Genomic DNA, 20,036 nt, shown 5'->3' with positions numbered 1-20,036 from the left:
TGCATGTCAATGTTATATAAGCAACTTTTTTGAACTCACTTATTAATTCTAACGTTTGTTAAACGTTTTTTTGGAATTTTTCATCCAGAAAATTCACACTTCTTTTCTTCTTTTCTAATCCTTTGGGTTTTTTAAATCCTTTTACATAAAATTGAGCCTCTAATTTAAATGTAACACTGACAGCAATAGCAGTTTTATTTATCTAATTAAGATCTAATTTATCTAATTAAGAATGCTTCCAAAGAAATCACCATCAATTGTGATTTCTACTTGGGTGGGGGGGTTGATGGCCTTAATCAAGTTAAGGAACTTCCTCTTCTATTCTGAGTTTGCTCAAAGTTTTAATTATGAGTATGTAAAATATCACCAAATTATTTTTCTGCATATAGTTAGCGGAATATCCAAGATCTTACCCCTTTTACTGAGTTAATAGGGTATATTAGATTAATAGAGTCTTCTCATATTGAACCATCCATGCATGCATAATATAAACTCCATTAGTGATGTTTTATACATTAGATTTGATTTATTCATTCTTTTTAAGATTTTATTTATTTGACAGAGAGAGCACAAGCAGAGGGAGAGAGAGGGAGAAGCAGGCTCCCTGCTGAGCAAGGAGCCTGATGTGGGACTCGATCCCAGGACCCTGGGATCATGCCCCGGGCCGAAGGCAGTCGCTTAACCGACTGAGCCACCCAGGCGTCCCTTGATTTATTCATTTTTATTTAGAATTTTTACATGCATATTTGTAAGTAAAATCAGCCTGCACTTTTTTTCTTTTACTGAACTTGTCTAATGTGAATATCAAAATTGTACTAGTTTTGTAAATGAATTGGGAAATTTCCCTTTTTTTCCGTTTTTCAGAATGACATGTATTATGCAGAAATCATCAGTTCATTGAAGGTTTGTAAAACTTGTCTTAGAATCTGGACTTGGTGTCCTTGGAGGATGGGAATTTTTGACTGATTCATGTTTTTAAATAGCTATGAAAATATTCATGTTTTCTATGTATTTATAATAAAATTTGGTAATATATACTCATCTAGAAAACTATTTAATATTTCCAAATTGCTGTATCTAAAATCCCTAAGTATTTGTACTTATATTTCCTTTTTTATTCTTTATAGCATTTATTTGTACCTCCTCTCTATTTGCCTTTCCAGAGTATTATTATTATTATATTTTAATCTTTTCAAAAAACAGTGTTTTACTTTTTTGGTTACCTCTGTGGTGTGTAGTCTGTTAATTTCATCATCTTTTTATTTTGTCTTTTTACTTCTAAAGTGTTATAATGAAACACTTCAAGAATACAGAAAAAATAAGTTAACCAATATGTTTGTACTTACCACCCAGGTTTTCAAAATGATTAAATTTTACCATTTTTGTTTCAGACCAATTCAAAAGAAAAAACTAATACATTGAAATCCCTGTGTGCCCCTATGATATTATCTTTTAGCCCTTCCTAGGTGTAAAACTATGTTGAATGTTATGGATTTTGTTTCTAGTTTATTTTTATAGTTTTACAAAGTGTATATGTATATATTCATAATGTATAGAATTACTTTATATGTTTTTACATTTTAAATAATTGGCATAATACTATACATTTCATTCTGTGTATATTGTCTTTGAACCCAGTTATATCCCTTTGGAATTTAAAAAATATATTGTATCTATTGTTCTTATTTGAAATAGGAAATATATCAATACATAACTTAATGAATTATTTATCAGGTTTTTCTACTTTATTTGAAGTTACATTGTCCTTTTTCTAAATTCTGAGTCACTAATTTCCAGTCTTTTTAAAAACATACATATATTTAAATTTCTAAATATACTTTTGAGTACTGGCTTAGTCTTGTCACAGAGGTTTTCCTAACAGTGCTTTCACTAACATAGAGTTCTAGTTACTTCATTATTTTTATTATAATTTATTCTTTGACCTGTAAGTAATTTCACCTGTGAGGTTTTGGCAACATTTTATCATAGTTTCTAATTGCATTGCATTATGGACAGAAAATAGTGGTTACGTGGTATCAACACTTTTTTCTTTAACTTTGTGGCATTGGACTTAGTTGTAATAAATGTTTATTATAGGCTTGAGAAAGATGTATATTCTATTGGTTAGGCTTTTTTTAAATTGCTATATATCTATTAGATAGATAGATAGATAGATCTATTAGATAGATTGTACAATATGGTGGTTCACAATTTTCTTTATCCTCAATAATTTTTTGCCTACATTTTCTATTCACTCATTGGGAAAGTTTGTTGAAATTTTCCACTCTGATTTAAATTTCTTCCTGTAATTTTGTGAATTTTTGAATGTTTGAGATTAGGTTGATAGATATATATAGGTTATTATATATATATAATTTTTGAATGTTTGAGATTAGGTTGATAGATATATATAGGTTGATTACTGCTATATATTATTGATGAAGCATTTCTTTTATTATTAAGTAATATCCTTCTTTAATTCTATTGATCCTTTTCACTTTATTTTATTTTATTTTATTTTTAAAGTAGGCTTCACGCCCAGCATAGAGCCCAATGCAGGGCTTGAATTCATGACCCTGAGATCAAGACCTGAGCTGAAATCAAGAGTTGGATGCTTAACTGTCTGAGCCACCCAGGTGCCCCAATCCTTTTCACTTTAAATTCTATTTTGTCTCATAGTCATTAATATAACCACAGAAGTTTGATTTAATATCTGCCTGGTATATCTTTTCTGACTTTTATCTTCAGCCTTTCCTCACACTTTATTTTTTAGGCTGTGTCTTGCAAATAACATATAGCTAGAATTTTGAAAACACTGAAACTCACATGAAAGTCACTATCTTTTAAGAAGTAAGTTCCTTTGCTTTGCATTTATTGATAAACCTGATATATTTAGGTTTATTTTTCAACTTATTTTGTATGCTTTTATTTTCCTATTTCCTACTTCCATTGAATTTTCCTTAATCCCTTTCTTCCTTTCTAGTAGCTTGGAATAAATGTAAGTGGCCTTCCTTATATCCTTACATTTTTGGCAAAATTTAAAGTTAATCAGTATTTCTGTTCTTAAGAACTGCAAAAGAGTCCTAGACTTTATCTGGATTTTATTTTTTTAAAGATTTTATTTATTTATTTGACAGAGAGAGACACAGTGACAGAGGGAACACAAGCAGGGGGAGTGGGAGAGGGAGAAGCAGGCTTCCCACTGAGCAGGGAGCCCGATGCGGGGCTCAATCCCAGGACCCTGGGCTTAATGACTGAGCCACCCAGGCACCACTACCTGGATTTGAAGCTAACAGGTTAGCCTGCCACAGTTGCATGAATGCTGGCTCAAGATAAAGACTGCTAGGTCAGAGACACAGGGCTTTTTTACTCACAGTACAGCAGTCAGCAAAAGCTGCAAATTCAGGTTGGTTTTCCTTAACCTTCAAGTCCCAAAGGAATCACACAGTGAGAGACCTATGTGGATTTTGTGCACACAATGGGTTTGGGTCACAGCTAAGAAATCCTGAGTTTAGGAAATCCCATTCTTTTAAATGGGCTGCAAGCCAATTGCCAACATTTGCCGTAGAGAGAGTTACTATTTTTATCATCCTAGACAGCAAACTCTGCTCCACAGGAAAACATCACCTATATCTTCCAAGGTCATTTACTATTCAAGCATTCTTGAAAAGATAGTCTACAGCAAAAGGCTCTGCTAACAAGATATGCAGAAATGTAAGAGACCCATGGAGAACTGTCTACTAACGATATCCACCGCCTGTTTCGACACAATATTAACATCTGGTGAATTTTCTCATGAGTACACTTTATCAGCCACTCTAATTAATCTGACTGATAGAGTTTGGTACCAAATATAGTTATTTTGTCTGAAATAGCATTTAGTTAAGGCTACTATCAACAGGAATCCTGGCAGCAGGATGAGGCTGATCTACACTAGCGATCCTTGCGGTTTCTCAGCTGTGAGGCAAACCCATTGCATGTACAGTGTGTGCCTGGGCCCACCTCCACATTACCCCTGTAGAGCTTTAGGGGAACAGAGAACTGATGAAAACAGGAATCTCATGCTGTCTGCCCTCCTCACAGTTCTTCACATATATCCTTTTGTTAATCAACATAGGACCTTAAAATGTTTTAAAGAATGCTAAATTTTTTTTAGTAAATGGAAGAGTTTTTGTACTGCCCTGTCAAGAGAAATTAATACAAAAGAAATGTGAAAATAGAACAAAATGGAAGTGTTTTGTTAAAAACACATTCATATGATCTTGAGCTTTGTTTAAAATCAGACTTATATTAACAAAAGAATAAGCCTTTATGAGACATGAAGAATATTGTGTCAGCAAAATTTAATGAAGGAGGAAACATATCATTTTGAAAAGTAGAGGTGGATATGAAAGGAAGTAAAGATTCAAGCTAGTATGATGTTAAAATGATGTAGGATAAAATGGGAACACTTTAGAGAGTAATGTAATTTGAATAGGAAGTGTATGTACAGCTATGACTTTGAATAATATATTGATTGCTACCAATTTAACAAAGATCATTTTGAAAGGCTACGTTAAGGAAGCCATCCATGCTTACATTTAACAAGTACTTTGAATATAGTAAGGAAATAAGATTCTAGTATATAAATAAGGAATAAAGATATAGTATTAGCATATATTCTGGAAACACAACCAAAAGTAGTCTAGTACCTGACAAAGAAAATGTTATACATGAATGGTGCCATTTCATGTACAGCCTGTGCTTGGAAAACAATTCTTCAAAAAATTTATTATCTTTACCTGAAGTAGGCAGAGTCATATATCCTGCATGCCCCTGACTCACCACATTTCAAAATTCCCCAATGTAAACATGTGGAATCCGCTAAAGCTCCAAAATATATAGGTGCAGGAATTCCAGCTGCAATTAAAGAAGGGAGAAGGAATAATCCATCAACAAGGTAAGAATTAAGGTACATTATTTTGTTTGGAAACATTTTCCCTATCTGTAGAACAAATAAAGTTTAGATAAACTTTATTTGTTTAATAAACAAATAAAATAGAATGCTTTAGGTTTTATTTTTAGAAATTAGAAGTTACTTTTACTATAAAGTTTCTAAATTATAAAGGACAAGTAATGTGATGGATAAATGCAACATAAAATTATTGATATAGAAAAACAATGAATTAATAATTCTTAATTTTTTCTGCAGTGCTTTGGGCCAATCATGTGTACAAGACATTTTTTTGTGCATTTGCTTTTAAAATCTTCTAATAGATGAAAAGTAGAATTAAGTTCAGATAAGTCTTTTTCAAGTAAAGGGGGGAAGTTATCCATGTCTTACTGTCCCTCATTCTCATATAAATTACAAAGTGCTGCAAACAGAAGGGGTATTTGCTAGACTATTACTCTGAGAGAATGATTTCATTTACTTAGTATTTAATGATCTGATGTTGGAAAAAATAACTATTTTTACCAAATACTCTTGTGCAAAATGTATGTAACCCCACACCAAGAGACTTCTCTTCAGGCTTGATACACCTAAAAAAATAAGTAAATTCACAAATAAAATAAAAGTAGAGATTTAAATACTGTCATAGTTTTTTTTTAACTTTTTGTATGCTGGTAACACACTGGGCACTAGAAAATTGTTTTGCATACTTGGTTATTCAAGGCCTAATAATCCAGTATATAGCCTGCACAGGACCTCTACTTCTGATCCTTGGCATTTTACCCATCATTTTTTGCTCATTCATTTCTATCAGAGAGTTATCAAAGAAGAAAATATTTCATATCAATTTCTACCCCAATATCTACTTATTGAAGTGGCAGTTCTTCATTAAACCTTCAGCCTAAAACAAAACTATGCAACCCTTGCTGTATTTAAATTATTTGTATTGACAAAATACAGAAAAGCCAAGACTTTATATAAGTAAATGTAAGGCAGAAAGAAAGCAAAAATAAAAATTTTCAAAGGAATATGACAAAGAAATCCAAAGCAAACATATTTTATGTGATTTGGTATCATTTCGAGTCACACAGATCTCTCCATTCTCTCCAAAAATTCCCCCACTTTTGCACTGTTGCCTGAAACTCCTATATGTAGAAATGAAGACTATAATTCCCCAATGGCCCTTTTGGTGTCCCGCTCACTCCAGCATCAACATGGCTAACTCACCAAAGAATTCACTTTGAGAGTTCCACTGTATTCCCTTCCCTGATTAACTCAAAGCTGAGAAAATAAAAGCAACTTTCTTCACAAAAGCATGCAATACATTTTTAGCAAAAATGTCATCTTATTGGCATTTTCTCAATGTAAGTGTTTTACTAAATTTGAAAGCCTCATAGTTTGATCTGAACATTATCTTCCTGACACATAGGTTAGTTAGACAACATCAATGATTTTACTCAGAAGAAAGTTAAGAAAGCCACGAGACCCAGCATGACCCTCTGAGTCCCATGGTTTCCATAGGGCATTACATTTTCCTGAAAAATTTTTCTTTCCCCTCCATCTCTAACATACCACTTAATGATCTCACAGAAGCATGAAATACTAATAGCAAAGAAATTATTTAAGCAGTTGAAACTGTTCTATGAACTCTATCATTGATTGGCATTGATAGTAACATCAATTTCTAGAATCCAAGAATCAGAAGAATTAGCATGCAAATCATGGGAAAATAGTGAGAGAAATTGAAATTGTTCTTTAAACTGGCAGAGTAGCATTGATGTTGCGCTCCTCTACCATCATGGTAAGAGATCCAGGAAGATTCCACAAAAATAGAGACAAACACAAGTGTATTAATAAAAGCCTCAGGGTTAAATTCTACAATATGGTCCTGGCAAGAGGTGGGGGAAGAAAGTAGAGTCGTGAAACAAGTACCTGATTAGGTACTTGTTTTATTAGGGGATAGATACTAAAACTGAAAAGTTTTGGAATTGATAGTAAAACATTAATGTAGTTAAGAATTTCAATAATCAGGTTAACCATTTGAAAGATATACAGCTTTCAAAGCAGCAGAAGAATATCCAGTATATACCATAGTTTCCCCCTTATCTGTGGTTTCACTTTCTGTGGTTTGAGTTACCCACAGTCAACCGCAGTCTGGAAGCAGATGGTCCACAGGCTGACACATCACTGGAAGATCAAAAGCAGCCAAATGCTACGATCCCTGTATCACAGTGCCTACATCATTCACCTCCTTTCAACTCATCATGTAGGCATTTTATCATCTAACATCATCACAAAAGGGAAAAGGGTGAGTACAGGGGCGCCTGGGTGGCTCAGTGGGTTTAGTGTCTGCCTTCAGCTCAGGTCATGATCCCAGGGTCCTGGGATGGAGCTCCTCAAGCAGGACTCTCTACTCAGCGGGAAGCCTGCTTCTCCCTCTCCCTCTGCCTGCCACTCCCCCTGCTTGTGCTCTCTCTCTCTGTGTCAAGTAAATAAAATCTAAAAAAAAAAAAAAAGGTGAGTACAACACGAGATATTTTGATAGTGAGAGAGACCACATGCACTTAACTTTCATTACAGTATATTGTTACACTTGTTCTATTTCATTATTAGTTATTGTTGTTAATCTCTTGCTGTGTCTAATATATAGGAAAAAAACATAATGTAGGGTTTGGTACTATCCATGGTTTCAGGCATCCACTGGAGATCTTAAAATACATCCCTTGCAGATAAAGGGGTACCACTGTACAATGGAAAGCAAAAAAGAAGTAAAAAGAAAGTTAAATAAATAGAATATATTAAATAAAATAGCAAAAAGACCCTTACCACAATAATTATAAGAAACATAAGTGGGTTAAAGGTACCATTTTTAGATGATAAAATCATACCTAGCAAATTATCTATGAAGCATAAGAAAGGATTGAAGACTGAAAATAAAGGGAAGGGAAAAGATATAACAGGAACAGTGAACCAAAAGAAAGCTAGAATGGCAATTTTAATAAGAAACAAAATATAATTCCTTGAAAGAAATAGCTAAAAGGTAAAGAAGAGAATTAAATGATGCTAATAAGAGAAGTATAATGACCAAAAGCATATTTGCATCCTATAATATAGCCTTCAAATATATAAATTAAAAAAACAGGTGATGGGTATTAAGGAGGGCACATGTTGTGATGAGCACTGAGTGTTGTACGCAACTAATGAATTGCTGAACACTACATTAAAAACTAATGATGTACTATATGTTAGCTAACTGAACATAATAAAAAGAACTGGCAGAATTATAGGGAGAAATGCATCAACAATATTTACAGATTTGAACACACATCTCTGAAAAACTGATGAATTACATTTAAAAAAGTTTGATAACAAAGTACTTCAATCCAAGAGATATGAGAACTGTATACTCAAAAGGCAGAAGTTACCCATTCTTTCCAGAAAAACATGAAATACTCAAAAAATGCACTAGGCCCCAAAGAAAGGATTGATATCCCACCTCCCCAATCTGTAATCTTTCAGAATATGTTCTCTGAACATAAAAATGGAATAACAATAAGAAAACAATACCTATAGAAAGTTCTAATAGATATGAACATTATATAACACATTAATAAATAAACTTGGTCTGGTGGGGCAAATCATAAAAGAAACTGCAAAATAGTTAAAAATCTTGAAAGAAAATACTAGTTGAGGCATAGCTAAAGCGGTAGTTGGGAGGAAATGTATAGTTTTATATACAGTAGTCAAAATGAACAAGTGATCTAAGTATTAAACTCAAACAGTGAAAGAAAAACAGAGCAAGCCTAAAAGAAAAAAAAATAAGAAGTGCAGAAATACATGAAATAAAGATTAACAAAACCAAAACTGATTCTTTAAAAGAAGAAAAATAAAACATATGCCTCTGGCAAGAGTGATCAAGAAAAAATGAAGAAGGGACAAATAAACAAAATACATAAGAAAAAAGGGTAAACCTTTCAGATACATCAGAGAATATCAGAATGATAAAAGATTATAAACTCCTATTCACTAGCAAGTAAGTATACAACAGGTATAAGTAGAAATGGAAAATGTGAATAGGTGCTAACACTGAATAAATGGAAATAATAATCAAATATCACTGTCCAAATGAGCCCAGAGCATAAATACTTTTACAGGTGGATATATATAACTTTCAACAGACAGATGTTTAATATAAGTAGTTCCAGAAATTAAAAAATAGAAAATTTATCAATTCATTTTGTGGGGTCTCAAATGATCCCAAAGCAAAAAAAGAATAAAAAATAGTAGGTCTGTTTTACTTATCAACATAGATATGACAATTTTAAATAAAGTATTTAAACAAACCACATCATATATAAAATATACCATAACTAACTATGGTCTTTCTCATCCATGCAATCATTTTAACATAAAAAAACTACCATTATATTTTACTACACTAAAAATACTGAGTAGAAAAATTATAGAATCATAGATGCAGAAAAATACATTTAATAAAGTTTAATATTAAAGACTTAGAAACTCGATGAAAACTATATACTGAAAATCTACAGCAAGTATAATGGAAAAATTCATATGGTTTCCATTAAGATTAGAAAAGTACAAGAATACTCACTATCACCACCATCGTTCAACACAGTTTTGGAGATCCAAGTTGATGATAAGAAAATTTAAAAAGCCTAAGATGTGTAAGGTTTAGAAGTGAAGAGCTATAACTCTCCATATTTACACATATTTCTATATAGAAAGCCTAAGAAAATCAACAAATTATTAGACTAAGTTGTTGGATTAAAAACTAAACTTTAAAAAATTAACAGCACTCCTCTAAATCAACAATAACCAACTAGAAAATGTAAGAGAAAATAGTGCCACTTACAATCACAAATAAATACATACCCGTATGTATCCATACAAACATATCCATTTCTGTGTGTGGACAGACATACTTGGATATGTATATGTTTATAATTATAAATGATATAATCTTGTATGTATGTATATATTTGGATTATGTGTGTATAGTATCTATTGAAGAAAATTTAAATAAATGGAAAGATATTCCATTTTCACAAATATTTGATGCCAATTCTCCAATTAATCTATGGAATCCACACAAACTCCATCAAAATTCCTATGTGAGTATAAAGATCCATACATCAGTAGCTAAATCAATTTGTGAAGAAAAGAAAAAAGAGTAAAGGTGACAGTGGTGGGCGGGTGAGTAAGAGTTACCATACAAGATATTAACATACACAATATCAAAGTAATAAAATCAATATGGTACCAGTATGAGAACAGATAAAATGTGGAATAAGAATAAAAGTGAAAAATAGACTCATGTAATATCAAAACATGAGATATGATAAAGGTGCTACCACAAATCAACAGAGAAGGGACCTCTTATTTATATTGATGTTAGGAAAACTATTATATGGAAAAAATAACTGAACAACTGTCTCCCTTGCACCACACATAAAAGTAGACTTGTGATGGTTTAAAGAACCATATGTAAAAGGTGAAGCTATAAATGTTAGCATAAAATTTAGGTGAATATTTTTATAAATTAGGAATGTAAAAACACTTATAAAATATGACTCTCCCCAAGGCAAGAAAATAGTTGGATTTCAGTACAATAAAATTTAGGATTTAATTTCATGAAAGATGCTGTGGAGAAATTAAAGATGAGAGAGTAGGAGATAATTGTATCATGTAAACAATATTACATTAATATTTATAATTTAGACAGTAATCAATAAAATCACCAAGAAAAATACAGGAAATGTAATAGAAAATGGACAAAGAAAACCAATAAGCATCTTGAAGCAGAAGCCTAAATACCTAAAAAAAATTTGAAGAGATGCTTAAACACACTGAATCAGGAAATCACATATTAAAACATCAGTGAGCTACCATTCTATACCCATTGGAGTAGTCAAAGTCCAAAGGTTAGATAATTCCAAGTGTTAGTGAGGCTGAAGGAGGTAGGAACTCCCATGCAGTGAAGGTGTGAGAATAACTCGTAAGTCCTAGCAGTACTTGGTGAATTTATGTATGCCTGTGCCTTATGAACCAAAACAAGTTGTGTAGCACAATACCTGTGATATATGATATAGCTATAATAATATTCATGTGGGTACATATGGTAAGAGGAAGTGAAAAATGGAATGAAAAAAAAAACAAAATAAAACATGAAAACTTGTCCCAGCCTATGAGGATAATGTGCTACGAACTGAGAATCGAAGTTATTATCTTAACTCTGCTTCTAAGTTCCAATAATATATGAAGAAAAGAGAAAAAGATGCAAATTTTGTTTACTAGGAATGTTTATGATTGTTTACTAGGCATGAAGAATACTGGAATTCCATGAACACATTTGTAGGACACCTAAGTTTGAATTGGAGCTCTGCAGTTTCCTCATTTGAGAAAGCCCTTCATCATTTGTCTCTCATAGCCTTGTAAAAAGAGTGGAACACTTATTATTATGCCTATTTTTGATTTAAGGAAATGAAGCTCAGATCAAGTGACCTGTTTAATGCCCTGTAGATATTAACTGGTGAAACTTCTGAGAGCTTTACACTCTGCTATCTTATAGCTTGAGCCATATAAAATGACTGCTAGGCAACCACTCTACCTATTGAAATGACCATTTCATACAGTTTACGCTAAAATATAAATGTGTCTCTTGTGTTAAACAATGAGAGGTTCACATAATTTAACTGCAAAAAATAAGGAAGGGAAATATAGGGAGAGAAATGCCAAAAGATGAATATTCATATTCCTGAACTATAAAACTTTGTAAAATTCAACAATGCCTAATGTAAAACTCTTATTTTTTTATTTTTTTAAAGATTTTATTTATTTGAGAGACAGAGAATGAGAGAGATAGAGAGCACGAGAGGGAAGAGGGTCAGAGGGAGAAGCAGACTCCCTGCTGAGCAGGGAGCCCGATGTGGGACTCGATCCGGGGACTCCAGGATCATGACCTGAGCCGAAGGCAGTCGCTTTAACCAACTGAGCCACCCAGGCGCCCTGTAAAACTCTTATTAAATGATATATGAAAACACTGAATTCTTAGATAATGTAGGCTCCAAGTGGCTTTCTGAGAAAAGTTACCTTAATTAAGGACCAGAAAGGAATCCAAATAAAGAAAATGATTCTTGTACCTTAGGAGAACCATATATCCAGGTATGGCAGATAAAGAATAAATGAAACTGCCAATTGCTGACAAGATTAAAAAGTACTGGAGCATCATGGAACAGTCATGTCCTTTGTCACACAGCCCAAGAACTGCAGATGAATTTCCTGATGTTTGAATGCAGCTACAATTTTGGAACACCTGTGTGAAAATAATATATTATCCTATTTAAGAAAGTAAAATTTTGAACACAAATCACAGATATTTTCTACATAGCCAACTGGATCAAGATGGAGACTGTTTATTCCCTTTACTCTCATCTCTATTATGATGCCTCTCAGGATTATAGCATAAAACAAAACATGGAAGGATGGTTTTAGTAAAAAAGCATTTCTTTCTGAATATGTGGAGTAAATTTGCAATAGCTCAGCTATTCTAAAGTCACGTCTTTTAAAAACATACACTGTTTTGTTACAACAGGAAGTATGACAAAATTTGTTTCAGAATACTCAGTGGAAATATTTAGATTCTTATGACTAAAGCTTTGTTTCAAAAAATATAGTTCATTTCAAAAACAGAGGATATTCTATCCTTTAAAAATTCTTGTATGTTTCCAGGTTTTCATAAGAATCAAAATTTATATTTTACTTTATTACCAACCAACATTTTAAATATTATAACATTTTTTTAGGCACACACATACACAAAAAGCCTAATTCCATTTTCTTAAAAAGCTGTCAGAATGTGAAAAATACAGAAAAGGAAAAAAATGTCAAAGCAATTAGCTGGATAATTGAGATCAAAACCACCAACTTCATCTCAATGATAAAAATATTTCAGTCCAGAGTATTTTTAAAATGAATTATCTGCAAATGGCAAGATTTCATTCCTTTTGATGGCTGCATAATATTCCAGTGTGTGTGTGTATGTGTGTGTGTGTGTGTGTGTGTGTGTGTATTTTAAAAATACTCTGGACTGAAATATATATTATATATATGCCACATCTTCTTTATCCATTCATTTGTTGATGAACACCTGGCTCTTTCCATAGTTTGGCTATTGTGGACATTGCTGCTATAAACATCGGGGTGCACATACCCCTTCAGATCACTACATTTGTTATCTTTGGGGTAAATACTCAGGAGTGCAATTGCTGGATTGTATGGTAGCTCTATTTTCAACTTTTTGAGGAACCTCCATACGGTTTTCCAGAGTGGCTGCACCAGCTTGCATTCCCACCAACAGTGTAGGAGGGTTATAAGTCAGAGAAAGACAAGTATCATATGATCTCGCTGATATGAGGAATTCTTAATCTCAGGAAACAAACTGAGGGTTGCTGGAGTGGTGGGGGTAGGAGGCCATGGGGTGGCTGGGTGATAGACATTGGGGAGGGTATGTGCTATGGTGAGCCCTGTGAATTGTGTGAGACTGTTGAATCACAGACCTGTACCTCTGAAACAAATAATACATTATATGTTAAAAAAAAAAAAAGATAGTAGGAAGGGAAAAATGAAGGGGGGGAAATTGAAAGGCAGATGAACCATGAGAGACTATGGACTCTGAGAAACAAACTGAGGGTTCTAGCGGGGAGAGGGGTGGGGGAATGGGTTAGCCTGGTGATGGGTATTAAAGAGGGCATATGATACTGAATGGAGCACTGGGTGTTATACGCAAACAATGAATCATGGAACACTACATCAAAAACTAATGATGTAATGTATGGTGATTAATATAACATAATAAAATTTTAAAAATGCAAAAAAATGAATCTGAGTAACGATGTCACTGCTATGAAATTAAAGATCAGTGATCAATGTCTACTATACTCAAAATTAAATAATTAAAAAATTAATTAAAGAAAATGATTAGTGGTCAGACACTGTGGAGGTTTAAAATAAGATTTATGAAATAAAAGGCAAATCAACGGAACATACAGAAAGACATTAATTTTACTTTTATCAAATGTGGAGCCAGTTCATGTTGGAAAGTTCCAATGGAATGCATAAAACCAAAGTTCTGTAAAAAGACCAATAGAATGTGTTACCATATTTATTCCTGTTCCAACAGATGTCTCACAGCCAGCAAGACAAGCTGACATATATGACACACCATTGTTTCCACACACAGGGTCCCATGTTTTAGTTGGACAGTTGCAATCCCTGTTACAATCAGCAAGGATGGTATTTCCCACGTATAGATCTTGTTGCATTCTGAAATGATTTAAAATAATGCATGGATATTGAAAGACTATTAGAGCATTTTCTTTTTCCTCTTTTCATCTTAATCCAAAATTATATTTCCTCTCCTCCCCAAAGTAGAAACAGAAATCTTCCCAACATCGATGTGTGAAAAAAACCTGCTTTGGTGACACATAGCCACTTTTCAATGATTTACTTCAGGTAAACAAATAGCCAAAAAACAGGCATTAACTGAGTGCCTTCCATATAGAGGGTGTTTTTTTCAGGTATTATTAGAACTCAAAAATGAAGATGACCTAATCCCTATGGTTAATCCATATGGTAGTAAGTAACAAGAGATCTTATGTTTGAAAACAACCTTGAAGATCAAAATCTGTAAGCTCAATTTGTAATGCAGATAGTACATTTAACTTTAGAAACCTAATTACTTGAGTAAACAAATACATTCTCCTAGTGTAAAGAATGTCCAGTGGTCAACAAAATGGCAACATAGGTGTTCTTGACCAGTCTCCCTCCCAAGAAGACCAATTAGCAGCTATCCATAGATATGATACCATTGTGAAAATCCCAGAACCTGAGGGTGAGGCTAAAGCACCCCGTTGGACCATGAAGACCTAGAAAGACCACACTGGAAGGGTACAAGGAGTAGTTACACTCTAATCAAATTGCCCCAACCCCAGGTCAGCATAACACCACACTGAGAGGGCCCTCCTGGACCTACAATTTTACCAGTAGGAAAAGAGAGCCCAAGGATGACATCAAGCTCCCTCAGCATTATAGGTTGTTTCCCAGGAGGCCCATTCAGGTCTCACCTCATGAGGATCACTGGGAGAATCTGCAGGCCTCACTCATTAAGAATTAGATAGAGAAGTAGAGGGGGGCAGGGATTACAGCAACCAGCACTCAGATCTTGGTGGACTGTGTTCTTACTTGCAGCATTGTCCAAGTACAAATCCCAGCCTGTGGTTCTGCTCATCTACAGAGCTGAATGATGACTTCCTTTAGCCAAGGAGTTCAGTTGGCACTTCTGCTTGATTTGGGTACCTAGTCAACAGGCCATACTGGCTGTGGAGACAGTTCAACTGCCCCATCTGGGCAGGGAAGCAAATTCACAATCCTGCCTAACTACTGAGCATAGCCTCCAGTCCCACCCATCCAGAAAGCCTGGCCAGAGAACCTAAGCCATAGAGTCCATCCTATAGCCCTGCTCAGTCTGGGAGCCAAGCTAATAGCCCTGCCCTACTATTAAGCATAATCTCTGGCCCCCACATAAACAAGGAGCCTGAACAGCAACCCTGGGCAGCCTCAGAGCCCAGACTACAGCACCAGCCAGCAGCAGAGCCCAGCCTTTGGCCCTACCCAATTGCTGAACATAGCCTGAAGCCTTGCTCAGGCAGGGAACCTAGTCAGTGACTCTGCCCAATCATGGAGCAGAGCTTGCAGCCTCACCTGATGAGAGAATGTGGACAGCGATCCTGCCCAACCAGAGGATGCAGTTTCTAGCACCACCTAACTCTGGGATACAACTAGAGGCCTCTCTCCTCCAGAGAGCCTGGCCAGCAACCTTGCCCAACAGTAGAGCATGGTCAGCACCTTGTGAAGCTCAGCCTCAACAAAACATTAGCAGAGAAATTAAGAAAACAATCCAATAATTGCATCAAAAGAATAAATACTTAAGGAATAAATTAAACCAAGGATGTGAGAATCTGTACACTGAAAACTTCAAGACATTGATGACAGAAACTGAGGAAGACACCAATAAATAGAAAGGTATTCCATGCTCATGGATTGGAAGAATTAATATTGCTAAAATGTCCATACTACCCAAAACAATCTGCAGATTTAGTGCAATCCCTAAACAGATTCCAGTGGCATTTTTCATAAACGTAGAAAAACAATTCTAAAATTTTTATGGATCCCCAAAATAGTAGTCAAAGCAATCTTGAGAAAGAAGAACAGAGCTGGAGGTATCCCACTTCCTGATTTCAAACTATTTTACAAAGCTATAGTAATCAAAACAGTATGGTATTAGCATAAAAAAGAGTCACAAAGATTATGGAACAGAATAGAGAACCCATAAATAAACCATGCATATGTAGTTAATTATAACAAGCAAACCAAGAATTTACTGTGGAGACCTTTCTCTCTTCATAAGTGATATTGGGAACCTGGACAGCCACATGCAAAAGAGTGAAACTAGACCCCTATCTATCTAAAAATAAGCTCAAATGGATTAAAGCCTTAAATTTAAGACCTAGAAGAAAATATAGTGGGTAAACTCCTTGACATCAGTCTTGGCAATGATTTTTTGGATTGGACACCAAAAAGCACAAGTAACAAAAGCAAAAATAAACAAGTGGAACTACATCAACTAAAAAGCTTCCAGACAGCAAGGGAAATCAGGAACAAAATGAAAAGACACCCTATGGAATGGGAGTAAATATTTGCAAATCATACATCAGATAAAGGGTTAATATCCAAAATATATTTTAAAAAACTAATAAAACTCAGTAGCAAAAAAGCAAACAATCTGATTTTAAAATGGACAGAGGATCGCTTCTCAGCCTTTTTGCTAAGACCAAGTGTTAAAATGGGCTGAGGAACTAAATAGAAAATTTTCCCAAGAAGATATACAAATGGCCAATAAGTAAATGAAAGGATGTTCAATATCACCAATCATCAGAGAAATAAAAATCAAAGCCACAAGATATCATCTCACATCTGTTAGGATGTATATTATCAAAAAGTCAAGAGAAAACATTACTATGCATAACTTTCCTATAAATTCAGATAACCTTCAAATACAAACCCAAAACTATTCAATGATAGAGACCTACTTAGACAAATGAAATGTATGAATTTACATATGAATTAATATATCATGTATAAGGATTCAGTTATGCTGGATGTAAGCCAATTGTGGAAACATATAAAGGTGATTGAGACTATATAGTTAATTCTTAATTTTACCCATTTATGAGAGTATAAAATATATGGATCACATATCCTAATACAACCTAAAAAACTATCAGTAGCTTCTTTGATATCAACTTTAATATCTACTAGGATATCAAAAAGACACACACACACACACACACACACACACACACGTGCAATCATAAACTCACTAACCCTATAATATGTTCCCAGGCTCTTTAATAAGCCTAGAGCCTGGAGGGATAGGCTTACAATTGACAGATGGAGGAAAGATAAAGACCATGGATTATTGTTATTAATTCCAATTAGCTAATGATCTGGTCATGGGTAATCATTGAATAAAATATATTATTAACTGTTCTAAAAGTATGACGTTCATTAGAAAACAACATACCCTTTATAAGTGGTAGTTATGCCAGCAACTGAAGAATTATCACAGATCATGAGAAAACACAAAAAATGGAGAAGATATTCAATTAAAGATAACCAGCATCCTATGTGGGCAGCTTGTTTGACAGTAATCTTGAACTTCTTCATAATTAAACCACCAGCTATATATCCAATGCATATTGGAGGCAAGTTATAAATGCCTATAAATGTAAGTGAAATGTTGTTTACAAAGTGACTTAGCAAAAGAACAAATAAGATATCACTTTTATCTAATATGTCTTGCATAAGAAACCATTTAGGTCCAACTCACAGTGAAGAAAGCTGATTGAATTTTATCTCCATTTAGTTACATATTATGTACAGAGAGATTTTTTAAATGACCCACAATGTCAAAGTATATTTTGAAGACTGATATCACTATCCTTCATTTAATTAATTATAGTAGGTTGTAAATTTCTTGTATGCAGGGATCATGATCTACATTTCTTTCAAATGGTTCAGGTAGGACTGACAAGTCAAAGTTGACCAGTAGTTTGTGAGTAATATGATTTTGCAGTTGTTTATACCCTCTCTAGTCATTAAGAATTTGACTTAACTCAAGGTACTTTGGAAGGTCACTTTGTGAACCCGTGGTTATCAAGTATATTTACACTTCGTGCCCTCTCCCTAAAAAAAAGGGAAAAAATCAAGAAAAAGGAAAAGACAGCCCTTGGTTGCATTCTTACAATGCCAGGGTAAGTGAATCCCATCACATTTTCTTGGGAGAGTGGTTAAAAGTCCATTCCAGAATCCCCCAACAGATTGTCTAATTTAGTATGTCTTAGGTGGGCACCAGGCATCTGAAATTTTAACAAGCATTCTAGGTGATGTGGATGCAGGTAGTCTGGGAAATTCACTTTTCAAAACAGTAAAAACTCTCAGGAGAAACCCAAAGTGGAAGAGAGCCACTGTAGTTAATGGGGTCACAGGAAAATCAGAATGCGTGAGCTGCAAAGACACCTCAAACCACCAGGGGGCCCAGGGAACTAAGGAGAGACATGGAATTCATATCCTGGAGTTAAAAGAGTAAAACTCAGACTCCTAATGAATTAACATTGTTTTCCTTTTTACATTAATTGTTTGCCTCTCTGAAAATTATCTCTAATCTGTACATTCCCCAAAATTTCCAAAAATATTTTCAATTTGTGTTCTGACCGGCAAGAGAGCATAAAAGAAAGCCAGGATTTCCTGGCTTCTTTCCTTTCCTACCGTTTGTGGATTTCCCTGGAGAATGGAAGGGGGAAATGTACCAGGGACAGAAACATCTCCACATATTTCAATTTAGGAGTTTCCTAGACCCATCATCACACTGTTTACCCTTTCATGGTTAAAAAAAAAAAAGTGAGCTACTAACATAGAGAAGAATAAACATACCGATTAGAAAGATTGCATCTGAAGCTGATTTTCCATATTGCTGTTCCAGATATTTAGGCATGAAGGTGAACATATTAACAAATGCATTGAACTGTACAATGCTTATTAGTATGAAAAGCATGTAAATTGGGTTGCATAAAAGACTTTTCATGAACGGTAAAAAATCTGAAATGAAAGAATGACAATAGTGTTAAACTAGCTTGGCTTTGCATTTTAAGATTGACTTTTTCTAAAACATCAACCTCCCCTCCCAAATTAAGATTTTTGCTTATAGTGTACATACTGGGTTTTGCTTTGCTTTATTTTGTTTTGTTACCTCTTGAAAACTAAAGTTATATCATTTTGGTACCCTCTGCAACTCAGTAATGCAGCTGACTGGGCAGGGAGCAGAACATAAGTTTTACCATCATTAAGTTGTTATTGTGTCTTAAGGAAAAGCTATAACATGACCAAAATATTGTCTGCACTCACACCAGTTCCTTTTTTTCCCTTCTATTAATAACCTCTCTTTTCTAGGGATCATCTAGACTGAAAGATGCTTGTTCTGTTTTTTAAAGTTTGGAAGGAGATCAACTTGATAAAGTTCACACTCAAATATTGATATTATTGTTCCTGACCATTTAAAATATGTGGAAATTCATGGGATATAATTTTCTCAAGTACTGGGTATTTTTCTACTTCTTCAGAACAACTATTTGGTCCTGTCAATGATGCACACTGGATACTCAATGAAACCACCTGGAGATCTTCTAAACTACAAACCCCCAGGTTCCACTCTCGGAGATCTTGATTCATTTGGTACATACTAAGGGTTATGTAAATGATATAACCCCAACGTTCCCCTTTTGGTGTGGACTGACACAGCTTAGGGCCAAATTTGTGGCCCATCTCTTGGAAATGTTCCAAGGTCACCCTGCCACCATTTTGGGGTCAAAGTCTCACTTATAATTAGTTTTCACTTTTCCTATCTTCACATTGTTTGTCTTGATTTCCTTACTTATTGTGTATTTTTTGCTCAATAAGCTGCCCGAAA

The 20,036-nt window shown here is 34.3% G+C and overlaps 1 protein-coding gene across 10 annotated transcripts in view; it reads right to left on the bottom strand.

Moving 5' to 3' along the window:
* The window catches only part of SLCO1A2 (solute carrier organic anion transporter family member 1A2), a 41,893-nt gene that overhangs the window by 1,238 nt on the left and 20,619 nt on the right, over positions 1-20,036 (bottom strand). For 8 of the 10 annotated variants that reach the window (XM_073877885.1, XM_073877889.1, XM_073877887.1 and 5 more), the window contains 6 exons: positions 19,004-19,168; positions 17,595-17,790; positions 14,110-14,275; positions 12,094-12,266; positions 5,456-5,520; positions 4,782-4,899 (listed from right to left, as the gene is read on the bottom strand). In XM_073877885.1, the coding sequence (XP_073733986.1) occupies positions 4,782-4,899; positions 5,456-5,520; positions 12,094-12,266; positions 14,110-14,275; positions 17,595-17,790; positions 19,004-19,168 (883 nt within the window). The remainder of the gene's footprint in view (positions 1-4,781; positions 4,900-5,455; positions 5,521-12,093; positions 12,267-14,109; positions 14,276-17,594; positions 17,791-19,003; positions 19,169-20,036) is intronic. The other 2 variants (XM_073877888.1, XM_073877892.1) reach the window with 2 other exon arrangements.

Source organism: Callorhinus ursinus, unplaced genomic scaffold (genome assembly GCF_003265705.2).
Source record: "Callorhinus ursinus isolate GAN/ISIS: 27379988/994484 unplaced genomic scaffold, GSC_fseal_2.0 scaffold27, whole genome shotgun sequence".
Classification (NCBI taxonomy): domain Eukaryota; kingdom Metazoa; phylum Chordata; class Mammalia; order Carnivora; family Otariidae; genus Callorhinus; species Callorhinus ursinus.
The sequence above is the reverse complement of the archived record's forward strand: the minus strand, read 5'-3'. Positions and strand labels throughout refer to the sequence as shown.